The sequence below is a fragment of the Bradysia coprophila genome, unplaced genomic scaffold, assembly GCF_014529535.1.
Source record: "Bradysia coprophila strain Holo2 unplaced genomic scaffold, BU_Bcop_v1 contig_232, whole genome shotgun sequence".
Classification (NCBI taxonomy): Eukaryota; Metazoa; Arthropoda; class Insecta; order Diptera; family Sciaridae; genus Bradysia; species Bradysia coprophila.
The window spans coordinates 1867909-1893662 of NW_023503493.1; the positions used below are offsets into that span (position 1 = coordinate 1867909).

Consider the following 25754-nt stretch of genomic DNA (forward strand, 5'->3'; position numbering starts at 1 on the left):
TATATTTTATCGCTATTACTGTAGATTTTCAAATATACACGGCACCGCTGAACTTTTGACAAAGCATTTCGAACCCACATTTACAATATCTGATTCAAGAAAATGTGTATTACAAATTCCAACTCGATGCACGTCGAATATATCCTGACTTGTGACGATTTGATTGATTGCAGCCATTTCGAACATATATTGACATTCTTTGGGAAACTATAAGAAATCATTTTCATGAGGACACCCATTGCGAACGGTTAGTTTATAAAGAACAGAATAACGTACGAATGAAACGAATAAAACAAAGAACCATAAAGATAAATAACGGCAATTGTCATATCTGACATATCGGTCACCGCTGCCATACTTAAAAATGCGTCAGTGTCGTTAGCATTAATATGTTGTCATAAAGTTTAAAAACTTCCCAAGAGCTTTGATTGGGTTCTTGCGATATTGTAGTTTTATCGTGACGCAATAGAATAACCTTTCACAGACGGCAAGCATATCAATAGTATTCTTATCTGTTACTTCTTTTGACCAAAGAAATCTCAACAGAAGCAAAATCTTTTACTTCATTCACGTTCGCTGACAACCGGTAATTAAGCCGGTCTTTGGTCGAAAAATTACAGTCTGTCGATTTATTTGGTGTGTATTTCTTCATTTGTTAGTTCTGAAATTTTCCGAGTGGTATCTTTAGTATAGAACAAAAGAAAGCCTTTGTTTTATTTCGATACTTACAAAAATGTTGTTTTCTGGAGGCTACACATTTGAAAGCCCATACGTTTAACTAAATTTTTACTTAAATCCTTTTTTCGTAACAAAATTTTTCATTTTAACAACGTTTCAAAATACTGAAAATACCGGTATTGGATCTCAGAATACCGAATACCGGTATTGAAGAAAACGGTCCGGTATGGCATTTCCTACGGCTAGCTATATAAACAAACAAAATTCGCCCGAATTAGACAAATGCAGCAAATTTTCCCAAATTATGCCTGCTTGTCGCACAATTGTCGATTTTTGTAGATTTTGCTAGAAAAGTTATGGGAAAATTTTTATCTAATTTGGGGGAAAATAATTTCGGGTGTTATTATGGTTTCCCACTTTTTGCCATATTGGATACGTCGCCCTCTATCGGCTAACACAGGTACATACAAATTGTTTATTATTGATTTGTACGATGTATGTCGTGCTTGAGTGATTTTCAACATAATATAAAAGTGTAGACATTATTAGAAGCCATTAGAACTGTGAAAGTGTGAAATATGTTGCAAACTTCAAGTAGAATTTTAAAAAAAATTGAAGAAGTTTTGGGACATGGCGGTTATATGGAATATATTCCCGAGCTGGCTGTCGTAGGAGTAGATGGCGTAGGGAAAAGTTCTGTTTTGAACAATTTTCTTGGAAGGTAATTTCAATTGTTAATTGTTCAATTGATCGGATATTTGGGTTTGTTTGTCGATAAAATAAAAATAAAATTTTCATTTTGCTTTACCAACGAACGAAACCTATCTTAGAATGTAAAGCAAACATATGCAGTTGTCTGATTTCCTTGCTGATGTCAGATAAAAAAACAAGCGGAACATATCAGAGTGCTATTTTCTAACGAAATTCAGATGACAATTTTGTATTTATGTATGTGTAACGACGGCCGGTATATAACGAAAATAATATAAGTTGTCACCATTCAAATTTTATCAATGAAACCAAAACCAAAACCTATTTTAATGAATAGTAAACGAGCCATCAGAACAGTCGGAGCGTTTGCTGTCTTGTTGTAATTTTTTTAAATTTGTCTAAAACTGCCGAAGATACAGTCATAGACGAAGTCATGAGCCCACCCGACAATTTCAACAAAGGTTGAGTACTCGTAGTATATTGATGAAATAGCTGAAAAGCAATCAAGTTTTGTTTCGATGTATGTTTCGAAGATGCAAATTCGAAAGACTGATTTTGATTCAGAAACTTAACTTAACGAACTTTATTATTCAAAAAAAAATACAAATTACGAATATAATAATAATATTTCACTTGCAGTAAGTGTTTAGCCTAAGGACGGCTTTTCAACTTAATTCAGCGTTAATGTGTTAGTTATTTATATAAATGGCGACTGACGAGCGAGAGGGCGAAAGGAAAACTAGACAAAAACCTTTTTCTAATACTTCACTTAACTTAAAAACTAAAGACTACAACTGACAGACTTAATTTTACAAACAGGAGGATTAACTGGTGAGAGGACGGGGGGAAGGGGTTTGATTCAGAAATTGTTCCTTCGTGTGTTTGACATTTTTTGTTTATTTTTTTTTCATGTTTCTTTGAAATCAGATATTTGGTGTTGAATTTGGTTTATTTTTTATGAATCTGTCCAAAAGTTTATTTTTGACGTTTCGACCGCGCAGAAGATTATGTTCGTCAGTTGAAGACGCAAATATTCGGACAGGGGTGTATTCATTTTATTCTATGCACTTAATTCAGTAGTCATCATAGAGTTATACTCGAGAGTTGGCGAGATGGCGTTTTGTCGTTCTATCATATACCTTTGTGGCCTGCTCGAGGACAACCCTATTATTGCAATATTTAGTAACCCTGACTCGTATGTCAAACTGTCATACCTGACATGTCTCGTGAAATTTTTTGTTTTGATGTGATGCACATAAAAAATGTTTTTAATGATTGTAGCATAATTTTTTAATTATTTAAACAAATTAATGATTTTGACACAAGTGTAGGGATGGGAGACGTTCAAAATTATCGATAATATCAATCGAAAGAAATTGTCGATAATCGATTAATCATATCGTTATCGATAATTTAATAATTATCGATAATTATCAAAATATCGAAATTCGATAATTATCAAAATATCGATATTTTGATATTTATCTGAAAATTCATGATAATTTACCGATATATCGGAATATATCGATAAATATCGGATTTTCGGACCGAAATATCGATATATCGAATTAACGATCTCTTGATAATTATCAAAATATCAATAATTATCGATTATCGATATTTTTTTTGATAATTTTCGATAAAAAAAGTCGATAATTATCGATAATCATTATCGCCCATGCCTAAGTGACAAAGAAGTGAAACAGAATCGAGTGATGTATCTTAATCATGACGTGCAAAAAACTAAATTTCGTTTAAAATGGAAAAATGTAGAACGTTTCTTCCATAAACACTTTGATCAATTTTGATTAATTTATCCACACCGGTCACCGGTATTAATGTGAACATAATAAAAGCACGTCCAATGATAAAAACAGATTTTTATTGAAAATGTCCAAAATTGTTACGCGAAATTCAACGACAAGGCTTTAAGGAATTAAGGAAATGTAAATAAAATCCTTAAAAATATGAAATCAGCTGACAACAAAACTTTGTCAAGCAAAATGGCTACTGACCGCACAGAATGCAGTTTCAAGGAGCATCGGCACCCAAAATGCTGATTTCCTCTTAGTACCAGCATTTTCATAGAAAAGCGCCATCTTGCCAACTCTCGAGTGTAACTCTATGGTAGTCATAAATGACAATCATAAAGAATTTTCACAATACAGACGAGAAAACTGTTATTTTCTCACCTTCAATGAATCTTCAGTTGCTTTTGTTGTTAAAAATTATATGTTGGTCTCGGGAATAAAATTAGGAAATTTCCGAGGGGCCCCGCACTGAATTTACAGCCGTTGAAATGTGAAACTTAACATGTTTTCTGTTTTGGGACTAGTTTTGGGTTGAATTGTGGGACTAAAGTACTTAATTAAATGAACACTGGCGGCGCTAGTTGTCCAGCAAAGTTTTTGTTCATTATAATTCTGACACTTTTGATGTTGGGTGCTCACATTCGCACCATAAAAATTCAAGCGAGAAGTTAAAAAAGTCGATAACATAAATGACCTTGACCTTGCAACATACAAGCTGGCGCCTGTGCACAATCCCAGAGAGCATGAACGTGTAAACACTTACAGTATAGGAACTACTTGGTTTACCCTTATTTACTCACAGTTGATGTCATTCATACATAGTTGGAAGCCATGTATTCATGACAAAAACAGCGCTGGGGCGCTACTCGTCATGCAGTGCACTTACAAACTAACAACAATCACCGTCGCTTGACAAAGTGATCGGACTAGCTACTAAATGTTGATTTTCAGTACTTGCAATAACCTGCCATCACCAGTAACATTCAACTTACCACACCATACTTCATACAAACCATTTCATTCATCCACTCAAATGCACAGTCTTCCTTACTTTAATCATCATAGTGTACAACGGTTCAGAGACAGATTTACAGACGAACAAGTTAATATCAAGCACATTGTAAGATTCTGCATTTACATTCTTTCTCTCGATTTGGCTTTCGTACTTGTCAGTGAAGTAGCATCCATCAGTTCATCAAGGTACATACGAGAGATAAAAAATAATGAGAAACTTGAATGTCAATTTTTTCTCCTTGGTTCAACGTTCAGGAACCTGAAAATCTATCGCGTATGAGGACCCATACTAGCGATTCCTCAACTTAAGCGGAAGCAGTTTTCCTAATTCACACCAAACCATCCGCCAATCTTTCGAACATTTCAAGCGAAATTGTCAACGAAGTGAACACCTTTTATCAGTCAGTGTACCGAATGATCATTCGTTACGTAAATCCTTGCGGCGAGAATATTGTCGCACAAATTTTGATTGCTTCCGAGAGCATTTTCTTCAGCATCAGCAATCTCGAACATTTTTTGGCACTATAGAAAGTCAGTGTACAGCTCTTACGACGCTAATGCACATATGTGTCATTAAATATTTCGAAAATATTGATGTACACAAGAGCTTCAAGAAACTTTTTGAGCACGATAACCTCATGAAATTTGATCAAAAAAAAAAACTTTTCAGTTGAACAAAAACAAATAATTTATTGATTACTTCTGCCCACATGAAAATTGGAAATATTCTCCGAAGTCAAATTTTTAGATTTTCTATTAGCAACTAGAAATTTTTAGCAATTAAACGCGACTGAGTTAAGAGTGATATCGCCAAAACTTGAACCAATTTTGGTGAAAATAAATACAATGGTTCGGCGATCCAGGCAAGCTATAGCTCGTTTGAATCGTCTTTCAATTCTAAGAAATAGGGATCTTTTAGTTTTTCTGTTAGTTTCCCGTTTTCGGAGTGAACACGTGAAAAGTCATAGCATGTCAAGGGGTGGTGAAAACAGTTTTTTTGTGATAGCTCAAGATAGACATGTTTCTAAAAGTTGAAAATTTGTAGGAATATAGGCCTTTGGCAGACCTTCATAAAGAGTATAATCATCGGTATGGGCCGCCACCCGTTCTAGACTTATGACCCAAAATATGGTCAATGTTTGGTCAGTGCTACTGGCTTGCAACAGAATTTATCCGCGGAACTGACTATAGGGTGTTGTAGCTGGACTTACCCTCTTTCATTCCACGTATAAAAAACCCCAGATAAATTCTGTTGCAAGCCATAAAGTTAGTTGAAGTAAAATGTCGCTCCAGGAGACCCATATTTTTCAGTGTTTTCTACTTGTTTTTGGTCTTCAAACAGGCTGGAGCGATGGGAATGAAATAAACTAAATCAAAATTACATGTTCAGCTCGAAATTGTCCTGAACCGCGCGATCATTGGTCTTGAAAATGTTGCTTTCCTCCTTCTTCGTAGAAGGTGGAAAACCTCATTTCTTTTACTTCACAAAACAGAAACAGAACAGAAACTCAATTGCTTGCTACGAATATAGGTTTATTGTAAAGCAGAGATGCGCAGCGTTCGTTTACATATAAAAAACGTTATTTTACACACATTTCCATATTGTGTGACCTCTTGTGAAGCACAAATTACATCTTGAGTGACCATTTATTGACTGTAAACGAACGCTGCGCATCTCTGCTTTATAATAAACCTATATTCGTAGCAAGCAATTGAGTTTCTGTTAATTTTGTGAAGTAAAAGAAATGAGGTTTTCCACCTTCTACGAAGAAGGAGGAAAGCAACATTTTCAAGGACCAATGATCGCTCGGTTCAAGACAATTTCGAGCCGAACATGTAATTTTGATTTAGTTTATTTCATTCCCATCGCTCCAGCCTGTTTGAAGACCAAAAACAAGTTGAAAACACTGAAAAATATGGGTCTCCTGGAGCGACATTTTACTTCAACTAACTTTATGGCTTGCAACAGAATTTATCTGGGGTTTTTTATACGTGGAATGAAAGAGGGTAAGTCCAGCTACAACACCCTATAGTCAGTTCCGCGGATAAATTCTGTTGCAAGCCAGTAGCACTGACCAAACATTGACCATATTTTGAGTCATAAGTCTAGAACGAGTGGCGGCCCATACCGATGATTATACTCTTTATGAAGGTCTGCCAAAGGCCTATATTCCTTCAACTTTTAGAAACATGTCTATCTTGAGCTATCACAAAAAAACTGTTTTCACCACCCCTTGACATGCTATGACTTTTCACGTGTTCACTCCGAAAACGGGAAACTAACAGAAAAACTAAAAGATCCCTATTTCTTAGAATTGAAAGACGATTCAAACGAGCTATAGCTTGCCTGGATCGCCGAACCATTGTTTTCAAATTTGTTCAAGTTTTGGCGATATCACTCTTAAGTTATTATTATTTCACTTTTCGTATCATTTGTGTGAGAAAACACAATCAAAACATTGACTGTCGATGTTTAAATTTGAAACCAACAGCAATGTTTTAATGTGTATCTTCTGCACACGTAGAGCTTCCACAATTTCCTTTACACTTTTAGATGTTCCCAAAAACTTTAAGCAATTTTTCTTATATGTTTACGCATTTAAAAATCACAGATTAAACACAAAATTTATCAGAAATGTTCTCACATCACAACTGAATCTAATTGACACAAGAATAATGAGATGAGGCGACATAACTACACGGTCAATATCGTCAGGAACGATATTATCGTTTTCTAGACGATAGTATCGTCTAAAAAACGATAGTATCGTTTTTTGGACGATAGTATTGTTTTTTGGACGATAGTATTGTAAACGATAATATCGTCCAAAAATTTTTAATATAGTTTTTAACTATAAAAAACGATAATATCGTTTTTTTGACGATAATATCGTCCTGTATGAAAATATCCGCTGGACGATATTATCGTTATTTTCTTTTTCTGAACAATTTTATCGTTACTTTGGACGATATTATCGTCCTGGGCGATAATTTTTGGGACGATAATATCGTTTTGGACGATAGTATCGTCCAGAACGATAATATCGTTTTTAATTTTTTTTTTTTATTTGAGACGATAGTATCGTCCAGGACAATTATATCGTTCTGGATGGTTGTTGAAGACGAAACACAAAATCTTGTAGATAAACACCTTTTTATAGACGGCAAATATATATTAAAAATTGGTTCATTTGGTTCCGTAAATTTAAATTTTATATAGAAAAATTACACAGACTAATTATGAGACGATGCGAGAAAAACAAATTAACTCCTAAGTTCCGACACCGTTCCGGCGCACGGCTCGCATTGCGGCCCTCCGCTTCGCTCCGGGGCAATGTGCCGGATCACTCGGCGTGTTAAAACGCTTTTTATGTACAATCAAAGTTGGTATTCATTTCGTAAAAAGATGAATTATTTAGGGACGAACAAAACGTCTTTACGTTACATTTTGTAAAAGGATGAATTCCCTGGGATCAAAGAGTTCGACTCGTGCGACTGTAACATGTAACACTGCAGCTTTTAAACACTGATGTGTATGGACCAATGTATGTAGTGAACACAACCGATTTTACGATTATTTACTTTCTCTTCCTTTCACTTAATGTATCGAAACTATGCTTTCCCTGAAGGTACTGCTGATTTTGAGGTAATCTTGAGATCTCAATCTCAACTCAACTTGAGATTGTGGTAATCTTGAGTTGAGATTATTATCGTTTTTTTTAGACGATAGTATCGTCCTGGACGATATTACCATTTAAGAAAACGATAATATCGCCCAGGACGATATTATCGTTTTGGACGATATTATCGTACAGAAAACGAAAATATACATTAGATTTTCTAGAACGGTAATATCGTCCAGAAAACGATACTATCGTCCAGACAATATTTCAGAATTTTTCAATTTAGACGATATTATCGTCCTGGATGAAAATTTTTTGGGCGATAATATCGTTTTTTTTTTTGGGCGATAGTATCGTCTAAAAAACGATAATATCGTTTTTTAGACGATACTATCGTCCAAAAAACGATATTATCGTTTTTTTTGGACGATACTATCGATACTATCGTCCAAAAAACGATATTATCGTTTTTTTTGGACGATACTATCGTCTAAAAACGATATTATCGTTTTTTAGACTATAGTATCGTCCAAAAAAACGATAATATCGTTCCTGACGATATTGACGGTGTGGAAATGTCCCGCCACCGAATAATGAATGCGCGAACAATACTACGCGAACAGTTGTTTCTGACATTTGAATTTTGAAAAATGTAACCAGCAGCTACAATTCGAATGCATCAAGATTTCGCGATTTTACTTTAAATTTCACAATTAAATATGAGGATATTGTTTGTATTTCAGAAAAAAATGTCAACTTGAAAAGTGTTATCATCGCATAAAATGTGTACATTTATGTTTTCGACTTTTTTAACTTCTCGCTTGAATTTTTTATGGTGCGAATGTGAGCACCCAACATCAAAAGTGTCAGAATTATATTGAACAAAAACTTTGCTGGACAACTAGCGCCGCCAGTGTTCATTTAATTAAGTATTTTAGTCCCACAATTCAACCCAAAACTAGTCCCAAAACAGAAAACATGTTAGGTTTCACTTTTCAACGGCTGTACTAGTTATTTGTGTATCTGTTTTGGACGATTGTTTTTAGGCAATTTCGCGAGTTGTAGCCCGAACGAAGTGAGGGCTACATGCGAAAGTGCCTAAAAACAATCGTCCAAAACAGATACTCAAAAAACTTTTCATGTAAGCGGTCGAAAACCCGAGAAAAATCTCGAAACTCCCTCATTTTCGGCCCCGACACATGAAAAACTCTTTTTTATGCCAAATACTGCGAAAGTTTGTATTTTCGGTCCTCAAATGGTGACCGAAAGTAAAAAAATTCAGGCCTTGGGCCGAAAGTAAATGTCACTGTAATCATTTTACTTTCGCCCCGTGGGCTTGCGTATTTGCGGGCCGAAAGTAAATGTCACTGTCATAATTTTACTTTCGGTCCTCATATGTCTTGAAAACACATGTTCACTTGATTGAAAGTACGCATTGAGTGTAGTGTTGTGTTGACGATAGCCAAATGTTTTGTGAGCAAGTGAATGTATGTTTACAGTAATTTCATTTGTTAAATTGTTTTTATTTTTATACCAGGGGGCGGCAGCACCCCCCCGCGCTTTTCGGCATTTTGGTGTTTCTACAGCAAATTTTGTTGATAACTCAACAGTTTAATTAAAATTATGTTTTGTTTCGGACCGAAAATACAAATCTTCCGCAGTATTTGGCATAAAAAATAGTATGCATCACTCGGGGCAAAAGTAAAAAAATTCAAATCGAGTGATTGCCGCCTTTGCCTGCGGCGCGGCGCGGCGCGGGCTGCAAACTTCACACGTTTGAATTTTTTTACTTTCGCCCCTTGTTATGCAAAATACTATTTTTTTCAAGTGCAACTCTTTTGCAACCCTTTTTGTAAAATGCAACTCTTTTTACATCGAATACAAGGATTATATCGAAATATAAGTAGATGATTGATTCAACATAATAAAGAGACCTATGGGAGACTGTACCAAAAGTTTTGTTTTTTATATTTCAGCAGATAGTGTCCACTCGTGCCTATCTAGTAGATTAAAAACATTAAACATTCATTAGGGTGTAGAGTACTAAATTCCAAATTAGCAGCTCTTGATTGCTTCGATTTCGTATATTAGCATTAGCACAGTTCTGTGGTCATTCACTAACATTTTTTAAGTCGAAATATGTGTTGCAAACTAAAATTGTGGTAATGTGATAGTTTTAACATCAGATAACAGATCAGCTTATTAGTCTAATGATTCACTTCCTTTTACCTTCATCGTATTTTTTGTTGAGTGCAATCATCAATCAATTATTTCTAAATAAAGTAACTTATCGTAGTTCTGCAGCTGAAAATGTTTCGCTTTCCGCCTACAGACATAAACAAAATTAGCACTAACCACAATTTCGAGGAAACAATATGACAGCACGAAGCACGGTCCATAACAACGAACGATTTATATAAAAACGTTAATTTTTTACTTAATTGATCGTTAAATAACTTTAATTACACAAAGGGTAATGACTTTTAAGAATTTAAGAGGTTTCTATGCAATAAATTAACGAAAATGACAAACTGTTGCCTTACCGGAAGTATCAATAAAATTGTTTTAAATCATTAATTTAGTGCAACTCTTTTGCAACTCTTTTATTTCGCGTGCGACTCTTTTGCAACTCTTCTTTTTTTTTTTTTAAATGCAACACTTTGCAACTATTTTCAGTGACATTTGACACTCGCTGCGCCAGAGACTTTAGCAACAAACAACACCCTCGAAATTAAGTTGAAAACATTTTTACTTTGGACAAGTATCTATTTCATATACGGATTAGCGGAAAGCTTTGTATTGAGTTGAATCGAGACCATTTAATTATAACCATTTAAGTACAATGCAATCGAATGATCACTCAGTAAATGTTACAAATTTTCATTTAATATTTAGGAAAGTGCATCCGGATAATATTTGAAAAATGTAACGCGATTTGATGAAACGTTCATCCGTAAATATCACGTATACAATAATTTGCTGTGTTCTATGTAGTAGTAGTAGTGATACATACAACCGATTTTAAATTGTAAAGCGAAAGACTGCTCAAAACTTTTTATCTCTATATTCTGCATGTAATCGTAAAAACGTTTTCGCGAATTTTCATTAATTTTTGGTGATATGTGAGATTCTCGTGGAAAATCATAAAAATTAGTGAAAAATTGGCGTAAATTAGTGAAAATTCTCGAAAACGTTTGTACGATAACGTGCTCTGTTATGAATTCTGATATATTGAAGTTCAAATTGAATTCCTTTTAAATTCGACAAGCATGTTAACTCTTAAGTCGAGCGTCAAGTAAAATCTTGATTGTGTTTATGATAGTGGCATTTCTATTTTCACTTTAGAGATTTTCTTCCGCGAGGCATGGTTGCTGTGACAAGTACACCGATTATAATTGAACTTGTAAATGAACAAGAAGGTAACTAAAACAGAAAAATTAGACTAAATTAGTATTACATATAGTGTAAAAGATAAATTAAAACAGAAAAATTAGACTAAATTAGTATTACATATAGTGTAAAAGATAAATTGTTGCTTGGAGTGTAGATTCCTCCTTCTTTGTAAACGATAACTAGTCGTTAAGTTTGCGCTTTTAGTGACTATATCCAACGGCAAGAAATCTTCTAATGACAAACAAAAGTAGATGACACGCGCCACTGTTGTTTTCAGTTATTTAATAATAACTATTTCCTGAAACTTTGTACAGCGTCAGAAAATAAACAAATAACATTTTTAACGATTGCAATCTAATCGACGTTATCAATACCCTCCCTAGCAACCAAACTACAATTATTAAGGTGGAAAATACGTTTATGAATCACTGCTACTTTGTTCTCTCGTGATGTTGTTGTTGTTTTGAAGCCATATTAAAAATCAGCGTTTCTCAAACTTATTTTCCCCCCTAACGCGATTTTTTGAGAGAGTTTGGATGCTAGAGAGAGTATTGATGTTATACATTCCATATACACGTTATAATACATGTCGTAACGCTGGTAATGCATGTGGATTGAATAACGTCAATTGGTCACTTCCGACACTGTGACGAAAATAATTTCATCAAAATTTTCCACCACACAGAATGGGGTGAATTTCAGCACTACAAGGGCAAGAGATTCCATTTAAACGAAATCTGTAAGGAAATAGCGAAAGAATCAGCTCGAATAGCTGGTACCGATATGTGTAACACACCAATCAAGGTACAGATATTTTCACCAACCGTGCCAACCGTCACACTGATCGACTTACCTGGGATACCGAAATCGGCTACTTCTGACAAGAGACATGCAGTCGAAACAATTATAATTGACGCGATTAATAAGGACAAATGTCTTATATTGGCAGTTGCAGCGGGTAAGAATATGGGCAGAGAAGAAACAGTAAATTCAGTTTTAAACTTAAAAAAAAAACATATTTTTATCCAATCTAGCCAATAATGAATCAATTCGCGAGGCACTTCAACTCGCCGAAAAAGTCGATCCTCAGGGTACTAGAACTGTTGGCGTCATGACAAAATTGGATTTGATGGATGATGGAACGAATGAAATCGAAAATCGGTTTGAAATGCACCAACGTTTCGTTGGATTGATTAATGCTGACCAGAATGCCGAAATGGAATTTATCCACAAATATCCAAAATTTAAAGATCTCGTAGGAATAACACATCTGCGAAAAATAATTGATGAAATGATGACTGCGTATATTCGGGAAAAATTAGAAAAACGAATGGTAAATGCAACTGAAGATGAGGTACAGTCATTTAGCATTGGTTTGGTAAAAGGTTCTTTTTTTCTCAATGCGATTTCCTCTATCAGGCACAACTTTATGCACAGATTTTTGGTGGTGTTGCATTGATATTACCAGTTCAAAATAGTGATTGCCCTACAAAGGCTAAACAAGCAAAATTATCGGCAACCAAAATTGATGCTCCAGCGATATCAAATAAGTAAGAAAAAAATATCAGCAGTCTCGATCGTACGAGACGCCTGTTCCTATCAAAAGTTTTTAATGTCTCTCTCTCCTTGTCCTTAAATCTTCCAATTTGAACTCATCTCCCATTTATCTCCCATTAAAATTGTTAAAAGCAATATTGAAAGCCCCGCACGACGTACATTCGCATTATACATACTTTAAAACTACATAAACAGCTACACAAACACAATTCTATTTGACCTACATACCACTATTTTTGACTTTATATAGCTATAAATTAGCATTTTACAGCTAAAATATAGCCGAATATGGCTTCATATAGCTGTATGTAGTTGTATATAGATGTCCATATGTGGGACGCCTAAGACATACCCAACATATAACCAATCACTTCTAACTTTACAGAAACTGTCTAAGATCACTTTGACCAAAACACATTCACTGTTCTGCGGTCCTCAATACCGTTCAAACAAAAAAAAAAAAAAAATCGGACGTAATTTACCCGATATATCAGCAAAAATCCCGGTCGTGTTTGGCTGTATGGGAGACTTACAATCATCCATAAAATTCATCTGACCAAAAGATCTCGACGATGAATCGCACTGACAAAAAATCGTCGAATCAATATATTTCAAGAATCTCCTGACTATGAAAATTGAAACGTCTGGAATTTTCGAGCAGGAGTGACAATAATACACAATAATGAATAAATACACATTTACAGTGTAAAAAAAAAATTACTTTGTTGTGTTCAAAATATAGTAAACGAGTCATCAGAACAGTCGCAGTCGGAGCGTTTGCTGCGACCTAGCCCCGTACTACCCGTAATCCTATTTCGTCCGTAACCATAACACGTCCGTAGCCGTAATACGCCCGGAACCCTAATACGCGTCTACAACCTTCTAATGCGTCTGTTACCAAAATGCCCACTTAATCAAATTTACTGAAAGCGTTCATTTTTAAAATTGCGCATAGCGCAATTACGAAAGCCCGTACGAAGTACCTCTCAAATAAAACCAACAATTTACGATATTATTTTAGAAACCCAAAATTTTTTGGCAACTTTCTATTGGGTATTCAATTATCTCTCAAATGAAACAAAAACTAACAAAATCGGATGAGATTTACTCGATTTATGTGCAAAAAACACTTAGGGACGAGTAGCGGCCTCAGTCGAAGGACCTAATTCTAGAAATTTTTCCACAGCACGCTATTTAGTGTGCAAGTACATCTCAAATTTTACAAAAATTGTCGAAAACAGATGAATTTCACTTCATTTTTAATTTTTACCGATTTATATCGATTTTACTAAAATCCAATATGGCCACCGGCAGCCATTTTGTTAGGAGACCGGAAATAGTACCGACGCTTTACATTCGTTAATATCTTTCAAACAAAAAAAAATTCATGAAATTCATTAAAAATTTACTGGAGATATTGGCAAAAAACACCACGTTCACTGTACGGCCGAGTAGCCGGATATGAGCTCACTCCAATGGGACCAAGCTCACGCTCCGGTCAACCAAATTTCAAAAACTTTTTTTCCCTGATTGGTACGGTCAATACCTATCTAGTGAAGCGAAAGTAGACGAAATATGTTCAAATTTACTGCTTGGCGCCCTCCAACTGGTTTACGTCAAGGGGTCTAACTCACGAGTCGGTCATCCGATTTCTAGAAACTTTTTTTGTCGATCGGCATTGTTAATACCTTTCATTTGACGTATCACTGACCAGTGTAGTGCTTAAATGTCTGGAGATATCTTCGAAAAGCCCTAAATCGCTTATGGGGCCTCGAACTTAGCCTCTCTTTTGACTTTACCAAACGGGAAAAAAAATAATTTTCAAAAAAGGTTGTGATTTACTCAAGTTATAGGGGTCTCAGACGGACGGACATTTTTAGCCCCGTACGAAGTACAAAGGGGCTTATAGGATTACGATGCCGTGTGTAATTGATGGAATTCGAAGCAGACGGTAAGGGCAAAGTGTTTGCCGATGTTCATAGATAACGAATCCGCAATAAAAATTTTGTCCGTCCGTCCGTCCGTCTGTCCGTCCGTCTGTCACGTCGATATCTTCAGTAAATCAAATCCGATTTCAAATTTTTTTTTTTTTTCACTGAAAGATAGTCGAAATAGTGAGGCTAAGTTCGAAGATGGGCGATTTTGGGTCGACCCCTCCCGAGCTGGGGCCCCATAAGTTATTTAACGTTTTCCGAAGATTTCTGCGGCCATTCAAAGGCTACACATGTAAGTGATACGTCAAATAAAAGGTATTTACAATACCGATCGACAAAAAAAAAGTTTATGGAAATCGGATGATCGACTCGTTAGTTAGACCGCTTGGTGTGAACTAGATACAGGGCGGCAAGCCGTTTTTGCTTGTAGGTTGGCCAAATTTGAACGGATTTAGATGGATTTTGCTTTATTAGATAGGTATTGACCGTACCAATGAGGGAATTCATGGAATTCGGTTTACCGGAGCGTGAGCTAGATCTCTTGGAGTGAGCTTATATGTGGCTACTCGGCCGTACAGTGAACGTGGTGTTTTTTGTTAATAACTCGAGTAAACTTTGACCGAATTTCATGAATTTTTTTTTGTTTGAAAGGTATTATCGAATGCAAAGCAGCCGTACTACTTTCTACCTCCTAAAAAAATGGCCGTCGGCCGCCATTTTGGATTTTTGTAAAAACAATAGAAATCGGTGAACATGATACGTACAAAGCTACTGATCAGTGGGAAGTGATTGGTTATGTGTGTGGGGTGTTTCAAGCATCCCAAATATGGATATCTATTTATAAATATATACAGCTATATTGAGCTATATAACGGTGTAGATAGTTCTTTTGAGCTATATAGTAGCATATTTATTCGTACATTGTTTATTTATAGGTAAATATAGGTTAATATAAATTGTTGCAAAAATTTTTAAGTTTGGGTTACAGTTGAAAGGAACGTCGTACGGGGCGTGCACATTTCATAAGAATTTTAGGTTAGTAGGTTTAGGGTAAGAGTAGGGCGACCGACGAACTAGGGTCGCGTACGCAATAGATGTACGGGTTCGTACGGGGCTCAGTCGCAGCGAACGCTCCGACTGTTCTGACGGCTCGTTTTTATTGCGGATTCGTTATCTATGAACATAGACAAATGCTTTGCCCTTACCGTCTGCTTCCTATTCAACATGTTACCAACGGCATATTAATCTTATAAGCTCCCAGTACTTCGTACGAAGCTAAAAATGCTATACTTATATTGATAGTGCATGTCCTTATGTCATTCCGTGCGCTTCAACGTATATAAGAATTCTTTTTATTCCACGTTGTTGGGGATTTTTCCCGGAAAATGGAAAAGCGATTTTCCGCCCGGAAAAGCCATTTATATGAAATATCTTCGGAAATATAGCCACTTTCTCAAAAAATCTTTTTGTTCCTGAAAGTATGGTTCAATGCCGATATTTCGTGGAAGATTTTTTTTTCTGGATTTGGAAATTGGGTAGCGGTCAGGGCTTTCCCAAAAAGTGTCTCGGAAAATTTATCAACTTTGAGGTAATTTTCCCTGGCCATTTCCGCACTAATTTCCAAAAACGAGGTGCCGTTTGAGAGCTACGGCCAAGTACTTCTGATACTAGCAGGCCGAGCTAGATTCCTCCAGGAAAGTCCAGAATAAGACCCGGAAAAGCTGTGGATATAATTTCAAAGATTTTTGAAATCACTTCATCTAATAGATGCAACATATTTGTAAATTTTGGTTTCTAATCAGACAAGAACCTTTATACAAAATCACCCTCAACTTCAAGTCTCTTTTCTTCGTCCCGGAAGTCCAGGAAAACCAGGTTTTTCAAAGATTTTCCAGTAAATTGGGAGATTCCTATGAATTTTTGAATGTTCTCATCTATTGACGTCGGAACTTACAACAATTTTCAATGGATCTAATGTAGACTACGAAAAATAAGTGACATCCTGATGGTCCACTCTCTTGCCTCTCCTAGAACTTCGGATCTATGTATCTATAAGTGATTTCAAAAATCTTTGAAATTACATCCACAGCTTTTCCGGGTCCTATTCTGGACTTTCCTAGAGGGATCTACCTCGGCCGTAGCTTTCAAACGACACTTCGCTTATGGAAATTAGTGCGGAAATGGCCAGGGAAAATGAACTCAAAATTGACAAAATTTCCGGGACACTTTTTGGGAAAGCCCTGACCGCTACCCAATTTCCAAATCCAGAAAAATTTTGTTCCACGAAATATCGGCATTGAACCATACTTTCAGGACCAAAAAGAATTTTTGAGAAAGTGGCTATATTTCAGGAGACATATCACATATAAATGGCTTTTCCGGGCGGAAAATCGCTTTTCCATTTTCCGGGAAAAATCCCCAACAACGTGGAATAAAAAGAATTCTTTTTTACGACATAAGGACTTGAATCATGGAACCATTTTTTACCTTTTTTTTATTTTTTTTTTCTCTGACCAGAGATGCAATGGAACAGGAAATCGCTGATCCGACATTCGAAACAAGTACCCGAAACGTAATTTTTCCGAAATCGCCACCATTCACATATCAGCCAAAAGATATCGGTAAGGCTCTTATATACAGTGCTAAAAGATCAAATGTAGTACCTGGCGTAACAAAGTAGACCAAGTGATGGCTGCACGGTAATAATAAAATGTTTTTGCATTCCAGTCAGTGATTTTGTGAGCGTACGCACAAAGGGAATCGGAAATATTCTATTGCCGATCTCTTTGATCGACGAGTTGAGTACCAATGAATCGTCACATGACAGGTACTGGATTTCGGCTGCACGAGGTATGGCTGATCCAATACTTTCGAGAATTCACGGGAGCACCAGCCGTGATGTCATGTTGCATGATCTCACCGCATCACATCAAGCAAATAACAGGGAAATCATAAATGCAATGAAGTGTATTGATGAACACATTGATATGAGGTACGTTTTCCATCATTTATGTAGTTTGACACACTTACCATACGTATCATTGAAGAGAGTTTCTTTACCCTATCTTTTTAGTGGAAAATTAAACGTTTTCTCAGGTCTACATTATTTTATTGTTCCGACTTGGATTGCAATCTACAAAATATGCGAACTGGAAATTAATATCGACATCATAATGAGACGTGTAGCGAAATTAGAAGTCGATGGCCCAACGACTAACAATGACTCAACAGAAACGGAACAACTGTTGAAGTCATATCAAAGAAACATTCCATCTGGAGACGGAGTCGTCTGCATTATAGACATTGATCTTCAGATTAACAATTTAACAGAAAAGGAAAAGAACAAGCTGAAATATCATCCGATTGATGTTTCATTACACGATCCAAGTCAAGCAAACGCCACTCTGTCACACGGAACTAAAGTGTACAAGTTCGTGGCAGCTATATGCCCCGAAAATACTATCATCCACTTTTATGATATTAAAAGCAGAGTGAGCGATGTAGATGCTTTTTACCTAGCATTAGCCTTCGAGCGGATTCTTACCTGCCAACGACCGTACAAAACATTAGTTATAAATTGCAGTTTGTCCGTGAATCCGCAATATAACCCGTACGTATATTAAAATTTCATGCCATTTCACGTGATAAATAAAATTTCGAATATGCTATTGGCACCAGGTGCCAATAGTCTCTTATTATTCTAATGCTAATCGCACCCGGTGCCATTAGCCACAGTATTATGAAGAGACTATTGGCACCCGGTGCCATTAGCCACAGTATTATAAAGAGACTATTGGCACCCAGAAAAATTAAAATTTGAATAAAAAATCGGGATATTTTGAAAATTAAACTTGTTTTGTACACAATCCTAGGGAATCCATCTTTTTACGAAATGTAACGTAAAGTCGGATTGTTCGATCCTGAGGATTTCATCCTTTTACGAAATGTAACGTAAAGTTAGTTTGTTCGATCTTATGGAATTCATCTTATTGAGAAATGTAACGTTAAGGCGGATTGTTCGATACCTTTACGTTACATTTCGTAAAAAGAATGAATTCCTCAGGATCGAACAATCCGCCTTTTCGTTAAATTTCGTAAAAAGATGGATTCCCTAGGATTGTGTTCAAAACAAGTTTAATTTTCAAAATCTCCGGATTTTTTGTTCAAATTTTAATTTTTCTGGGTGCCAATAGTCTCTTTATGATACTGTGGCTAATGGCACCGGGTGCGATTAGCATTTGTATAATAAATAGACACCCGGTGCCATTAGCCACAATATTATAAAGAGACTATTGGCACCCGGTGCCAGGGGGCAAAAGTCTCTTCCATTAAATTTCGTTTGCTTGTTTACCCAATGCATTCCAAAGAAAAGTGATAGTAGTCGACAACTGCTAAATAGAGTATGTACTAAGTACTAAGATTTTTTACAGCGTAAAAATTTGTTTCGTACACTGCAGTTTCAGTACTCCATTGATAGTGTCACTCATTCTTGAAATGCGTTGGAATACCTGAAAATCAATTCAATAACTATGCACAGCCAGTAAAAAATCGATCTTTTCGAAAACAGAAATTACAATAAATAAAAATCGCCCACTCTATTCCTTCCCAATGGTTCAAGAATACATGCTGCGTTTCCTCTTTGAATAGCAATTGAAAATTATTTATTCACCCCGCTTGCTTCTGAATCTTTAGGTTGCATGGGTCCAGAAACAAAGAAATTTGTCACGAAATTAGGATCGTTGATGAAAAAAGCATCAGGGGAAAAGTGTTCAACAGATTACAATCATGTCCGGAGCGATAGCGGAGGACTTGACGCAGTCTAACTTCCAAAAAAAGAACGAAGAAAATTTTTTGAGACGCGGCAACTATATATAGGCGAGAATTTAAGTTTCTTTCCTTTGACCTGTATCACCACAAATCCTATTCTATCTTATTCGCGCTTCAAATACGAGCAAAACGAGCTATCACTCGACTATGTAACTTTAAAATTGCCGGAGATACATCGTTTTCAAGTTGGTCATTTTGATAGAAAATGCACCAAATTAACGTTTTCCAAACAATCAAAATCTTTCAACTTACTCTGTATGTTTCTATCTGTCTATCTGTCTATCTGTCTATCTATCGACGGTCGATCTCGGAAACTAGTCAGCCAATCTCCATGAAATTTTGCAGGAACCTCGGGGTGGGCATAAAAATGAAAATGTGATACGCCACTACCCCAGGAAAAACCAGAATTTTGTTTTATTGGCCTCGAAGTGGTTTCTGAGTGTGGTTTTCGAGGGTCGGGAACGCGTTTTCAGCTGTAGCTCAGCTGTATTGAAACCTGCAGGGGCGTGTGACCCATCAAATGAAAGGTATTCGCCACACGAATCGAACAAAAAAATAATTAGAAAAATTGGTGCAGATTTGGTTGAGCTACAGTGGTCAGAGTGACCAAATTTTGAGCTACTCGAGCGTAGGATGAAAGGACTAATATTTTTTGGCTTATGAGAGATAGAGATTTACTTTCTTTGGCAAAGTCTCAGAGTTTTACGAGTAGAACACATTGGCATATGTGAAAAATGTCGAAAGTTGGAAATGGGTGGGTCAATTATGTTTTTAGAGGTATTTCTTGAATGGTGGCAGATAGAGAGTTACTTTCTTCGCCAAAGTCTCAGAGTTTTACGAGTAGAAAAGAAGGGCATTTGCGAAAAATGTCGAAAGTTGGAAATGGGTGGGTCAATTGGGATTTTGGAGATATTTCTTGAATGGTGGCAGATAGAGAATTACTTTCTTCGTCAAATTTTCGAATTTCGCCAAATTTTCGATTTTCGTTAAATTTCGTCAAATTTTCGAATTTCGTCAAATTTTTTAATTTTCGTCGAATTTTCGAATTTTCGAATTTCGTCAAATTTTCGAATTTCGTCAAATTTTCGAATTTCGTCAAATTTTCGATTTTCGTCAAATTTTCGATTTTCTTCAAATTTTCGAATTTCGTCAAATTTTCGACTTTCGTCAAATTTCGTCAAATTTTCGAATTTCGTCAAATTTCGTCAAATTTTCGAATTTCGTCAAATTTCGTCAAATTTTCGAATTTCGTCAAATTTTGGAATTTCGTCAAATTTCGTCAAATTTTTGAATTTTGTCAAATCTTCGAATTTCGTCAAATTTTTGAATTTCGTCAAATTTCGTCAAATTTTCGAATTTCGCCAAATTTTCGAATTTCGCCAAATTTTCGAATTTCGTCAAATTTTCGAATTTCGTCAAATTTTGGAATTTCGTCAAATTTCGTCAAATTTTCGAATTTCGTTAAATTTCGTCAAATTTTCGAATTTCGTCAAATTTCGTCAAATTTTCGAATTTCGTCAAATTTTTGATTTTCGTTAAATTTCGTCAAATTTTCGAATTTCGTCAAATTTTTTAATTTTCGTCGAATTTTCGAATTTCGTCAAATTTTCGATTTTCGTCAAATTTTCGATTTTCGTCAAATTTTCGAATTTCGTCAAATTTTCGAATTTCGTCAAATTTCGTCAAATTTTTGAATTTCGTCAAATTTCGTCAAATTTTCGAATTTCGTCAAATTTTGGAATTTGTCAAATTTCGTCAAATTTTCGAATTTCGTTAAATTTCGTCAAATTTTCGAATTTCGTCAAATTTTCGAATTTCGTCAAATTTCGTTAAATTTTCAAATTTCGTCAAATTTTCGATTTTCGTAAAATTTTTGAATTAAAACTGTAAACTGTTATAAAAAGCAGTGTTGATTACACTTCTAAAACGACTGATATCCCAACAAAAATCTCTTCGAGAAAAGTGTGACGCAGTCTTTGAAATACAATTTCTAAAATGAATGATATCGCTAGAGTTGACGCTTTCAGCTTCGTTACGCAAAAATTAAATTTTACACCCAATTTTAGTTCAAACAAGCTGGCTTAGTTTTTCTCATTAACTGCCAAATAATTTTTACCAAAAAAAAATTTGACTGGAAACAACCAAAATTTTACCAAAAAAATCTGCGTCGCATGCGGCAGATAAATTTTCTTGCTGATCTGTTCCTGAACATTTGCCACTTTGCGACGTAGATTTTTTTGGTAAAATTTTGGTTGTTTCCAGTCAAATTTTTTTTTGGTAAAAATTATTTGGCAGATAATGAGAAAAACTAAGCCAGCTTGTTTGAACTAAAATTGGGTGTAAAATTTAATTTTTGCGTAACGAAGCTGAAAGCGTCAACTCTAGCGATATCATTCATTTTAGAAATTGTATTTCAAAGACTGCGTCACACTTTTCTCGAAGAGATTTTTGTTGGGATTGCTATTCAAAGAGGAAACGCAGCATGTATTCTTGGAACATTGGGAAGGAATAGAGTGGGCGATTTTTATTTATTGTAATTTCTGTTTTTGAAAGGATCAATTTTTTACTGGCTGTGCAATTCGAGCAATCTTTTTTTCGCTTATCTTAAAAATAAAAAAAACAGGGACTTGCGTCACTTTTACTCTTAAAAAAATAAAAATTTCAATATATTATTCATCATACAGCCTACTCAGCCCACTTCTAAGAATTAATTATTGAAAAATTCACGAAAAATTTCTTTCTGGTTCCAGGGTCGAACTGATAGATAAGAACAGTTACTTTTTCCATCTACACAACTCAATTCACCTGTTTGGATATGTAATATTCGGTGCAGCTGGAAACACGGGTAACAGCTCACCGCATCACCCTTGGGGATCGTGCGACAAATGTATCGTCGTCGGAGCTTGCAACAAAGAGAACAAGATAACGCAATTCTCTAGCGGCTGTTGTACTAACATGGTAACAACGTTCGCACGTGGAACGGATTTCTGCCTCGCGGCGAGCGAGGGTTACTTTGTCGGCACCTCATATTCAACGGCAATTGTATCGGCATCGTTCGTATCGATTCTTGACGAAATTTGGGATGTGAACGATTGGCAGACGATAACTGATTCAATCAGAAAATATCTGAGAGAAAAAGGATCTAAAAAAATCGGATGTTCATCAAGTGATCCACAGCATCAACAACTTGAGTGGATAAAACTTGAATCGCCAAACGCTGCTCAAAATACAAAGGTAATTCTACGAGTCAATGGGATAAGAACCGGCTACAAAGGAGGTCTGGTGCTTTTAGCATCTTTTGTTTCGAGTGATGCATTTTTAATGATGAATGAAGTCTTACGGCCGCAAATAGAAGTTTAAAGTAGAAGAATATTACCTTTTTCGATTGTAATTGCCGTGACGAAATATGTCAAATTATGATCCTAGGGCACCAAAAAATAATTTTATTTAATTAATCGTATGCTAGTATAAGTCTAAGGTAACAACTTTTGCAATATGAGGAAACTTAAATTTAGCCCCAGCTCCCGTTAGACCCTTACAAAGTTTGAGGATTTCATGCATTACTTTTACGTTTGTCACACGTTGAGAAAAGCCAAATCAGCGAAAAAGTCCATACTCTAAAACTCTTGGATGATTCCAGCTTGCAATATACGTATAGGCGAAAAGTGCAAAAAGAACACTCTTAAGATCGTAGTCCTTGAAACGCACCACAAAGGAAGACCGTAATGGATTTATGACATTACTGTCTTTAGGATCCACGAAAACATTTTGCCAACTTTTGCCTTAGAGTAAAATAGCATCACTATCGAAAAGTTCAAAACTAACAAGAAACAAAAATTGTAGCGCCACCGTTCATTTTAGATATAAATTTATCGACATTTTTTAAATGCAAATTTTTTGTGGGGCCATCGGTCATACCCTAGATGTACGTTCCCTGCTTCATATTACTACTGACCACATAAAACTTATAACCGCAGCCAACGAATCGTTACGTAACCTACTTCTTCTGAAGAGCTTCCTAATATTCTCAATCAATCCGGATCTATAAGGGCGCTACGAATAAATTTACGCTGCAGAGTCTTTCTCAAAAAACTCACTAACTCTGCTCTGTCAGTAGCTATTTGACGCCAACCGAAATACTAAGGATATGTACTGTTAAGTAAAATCTTTTTCACTGCATTTTTTTACTGTATACCCCCTTTCATTCTCAATGAATGGAAAGAGTCTATGGTCCTTTTCGCTACGAATTCCTTCTGTGATCATTTCAAATACAAAACGTTACCACTCTCAACGTCTCTAACAACCTTCACTCAAATAATCCACTTCACGGTCGTCGTCTTGATTCGACCACTTCAAGCTTATACCACAGATGTGCTCTTTTTTTAACTTCACTTAAACTGCTTATCCATAGCAACAATCAAGTCGTAAATACACTTGAATACAAAGATATTTACCCAGCAATTCTCTGAAACGATCGTAGTTTTCTTCGTACACCTCCTTAACATACTCAAAGTGAAACATTAGCATCTGCTTTCATTTTTAGGTAACTGTCACGAAAGTCACCGATGTTATACTTCTTATGACTAGACTGCCTTTTCTCCCCAGGACACTCATACTAAAGAAATCTACTACGAATTCCTTCAACTTCTTCACCCTCACCTAAGTTAAACAAAAATATTAGTAAAATGGATTAGGAGTTATTATCCAAGAGCCAAGGGAAAAGTTAAAAAGCTGCTGTAAATAAAAAAGGAGAGCCGCGATGTTTTTTTCGATTGATTTTCAAGGTTTTTGCAGACGATTAATTTCTTTTGTTTTTTCTTAATTTTTTAGCACTGAGACGTTTCTGTTATACCTTAAATTGGATTCTTTTTGGCGAATATTCCAAAATTGTGTTCACGTTATACTTTTGATTCTATTACATTTTTCCGTTTAAGATTTTTTTCTCGATATTTCTTCATAATTAAACTACTTATTCCCTTCTTCCTTCTTATTTAACTTTATGATCCTGGTCGTCCTTAAAAGGGTATGATCACAGCCCTGCTTCTAGCATGAACATTGAAAATATTCGGAGGCTGATGAAATCACAGTAGGCACTGCGTTTCTATTGTACAGATAGATGACTTGCTTTCGTTGTATGAGTTAAAACATACAATACAAACAATCCTAAGCGGTAGCTCGTATCACTAAAGCCTCCAAATTTGACACTTGTCAATTCAGTGTTCATGCTAGTAGCAGTGCTGTGGTATGATAATAATTTGAATATTTGTTCTGTCCAAACTGTAATCTTTATTTTTATTTTGAAAAATGGTGCAACAAATTGATGTTTGTTTCGTAGAGAAAAACGGTTAGATCACACTCGCTGGCGTGAAAAACCATTTGTTCACCTGTGGGAGAAATAGTCATTTGTGTACCTGCTTTGGACGATTGATTTTAGGCAATTTCGCGAGTTGTAGGCCGAACGGAGTGAGGCTTACAAGCGAAAGTGCCTAAAATCAATCGTCCAAAGCAGGTACACGTGTGAATTTTCATGCAGAGGGCCGAAAACTCGAGAAAACTCAAAAATTCCCTCATTTTCGGCCCGAAGCATGAAAATAGGAAATTCCAACTCGGAGCAGTGTTAAATAAAATAGAAATTCTCCGAATAAAAAAAATTCGAAATAGGAGATTTCAATTCGTGCGATTTACATAGTGTCTGCGAAGACTCTGGGGCTGAATTTAAGTGCAAGCACAACGGTATTTATAAAAATCAATTCACGCCGTAAGTGCGGTCGAAATTCAAAATGGAAAGTGCGTAATACTTTCTAACGCAGCGTCATTTTCATACAAGAAAGCGTTGAAATTTACTTTTCGGTTCACTTTTTCATCGAATCGTTCACTTGAAATTCAAATTTTAGGCACACTTACGGCGTGAATTACTCACGTCGAAAATCTGCTTCAGAATTTAAATTTTGGATGAATCAGTGGATGAACAAATGTATATTGAAAAATAAATTTCAACGCACGCTGATATGAGAATGTCGCTACACCAAACGCAACATTGCATTTGGTTTGGTTGCTGTATACTTTTGATTTTGAATTTTCGGCAAACGTCCGGCGTCAATTGTAAGATAGATATTATATGAAGATTGTAAGAATGATTAAGAGTGAATTCGCCAAAAATTCGAACAGTTGGAATTTAAGCCGACGGCGATCCGATCGAGGTATGG

At 35.8% G+C, this 25754-nt stretch overlaps 1 protein-coding gene and 1 long non-coding RNA gene across 2 annotated transcripts; one reads left to right on the forward strand and one right to left on the reverse strand.

The window, feature by feature from the left end:
- LOC119075938 lies at positions 1-11755 on the reverse strand. The gene is made up of 3 exons (XR_005087508.1): positions 11594-11755; positions 5233-5238; positions 1-12 (listed from the first exon to the last, which is right to left on the reverse strand). It is a non-coding gene; the product is annotated as an uncharacterized LOC119075938 (long non-coding RNA).
- LOC119075871 lies at positions 1175-24656 on the forward strand. The gene is made up of 9 exons (XM_037182433.1): positions 1175-1399; positions 11183-11256; positions 11916-12188; positions 12265-12584; positions 12650-12780; positions 17239-17342; positions 17449-17713; positions 17795-18331; positions 22299-24656. The coding sequence occupies exons 1-9, from the start codon at positions 1257-1259 to the stop codon at positions 22906-22908; spliced, it is 2457 nt and encodes an 818-aa protein (XP_037038328.1). The 5' UTR covers positions 1175-1256; the 3' UTR covers positions 22909-24656.
- The last annotated feature ends 1098 nt before the right edge of the window (positions 24657-25754 follow it).

What these genes read in the sequence shown, in the direction of transcription:
- LOC119075871 (XM_037182433.1), top strand. Translation starts at nt 1,257, where the DNA reads ATGTTGCAAACTTCAAGTAGAATTTTAAAAAAAATTGAAGAAGTTTTG. An exon ending in TTGAACAATTTTCTTGGAAG is followed by an intron (nt 1,400 to 11,182) that starts GTAATTTCAATT and finishes TTTTCACTTTAG; the next exon opens with AGATTTTCTTCCGCGAGGCA. An exon ending in ACTTGTAAATGAACAAGAAG is followed by an intron (nt 11,257 to 11,915) that starts GTAACTAAAACA and finishes TCCACCACACAG; the next exon opens with AATGGGGTGAATTTCAGCAC.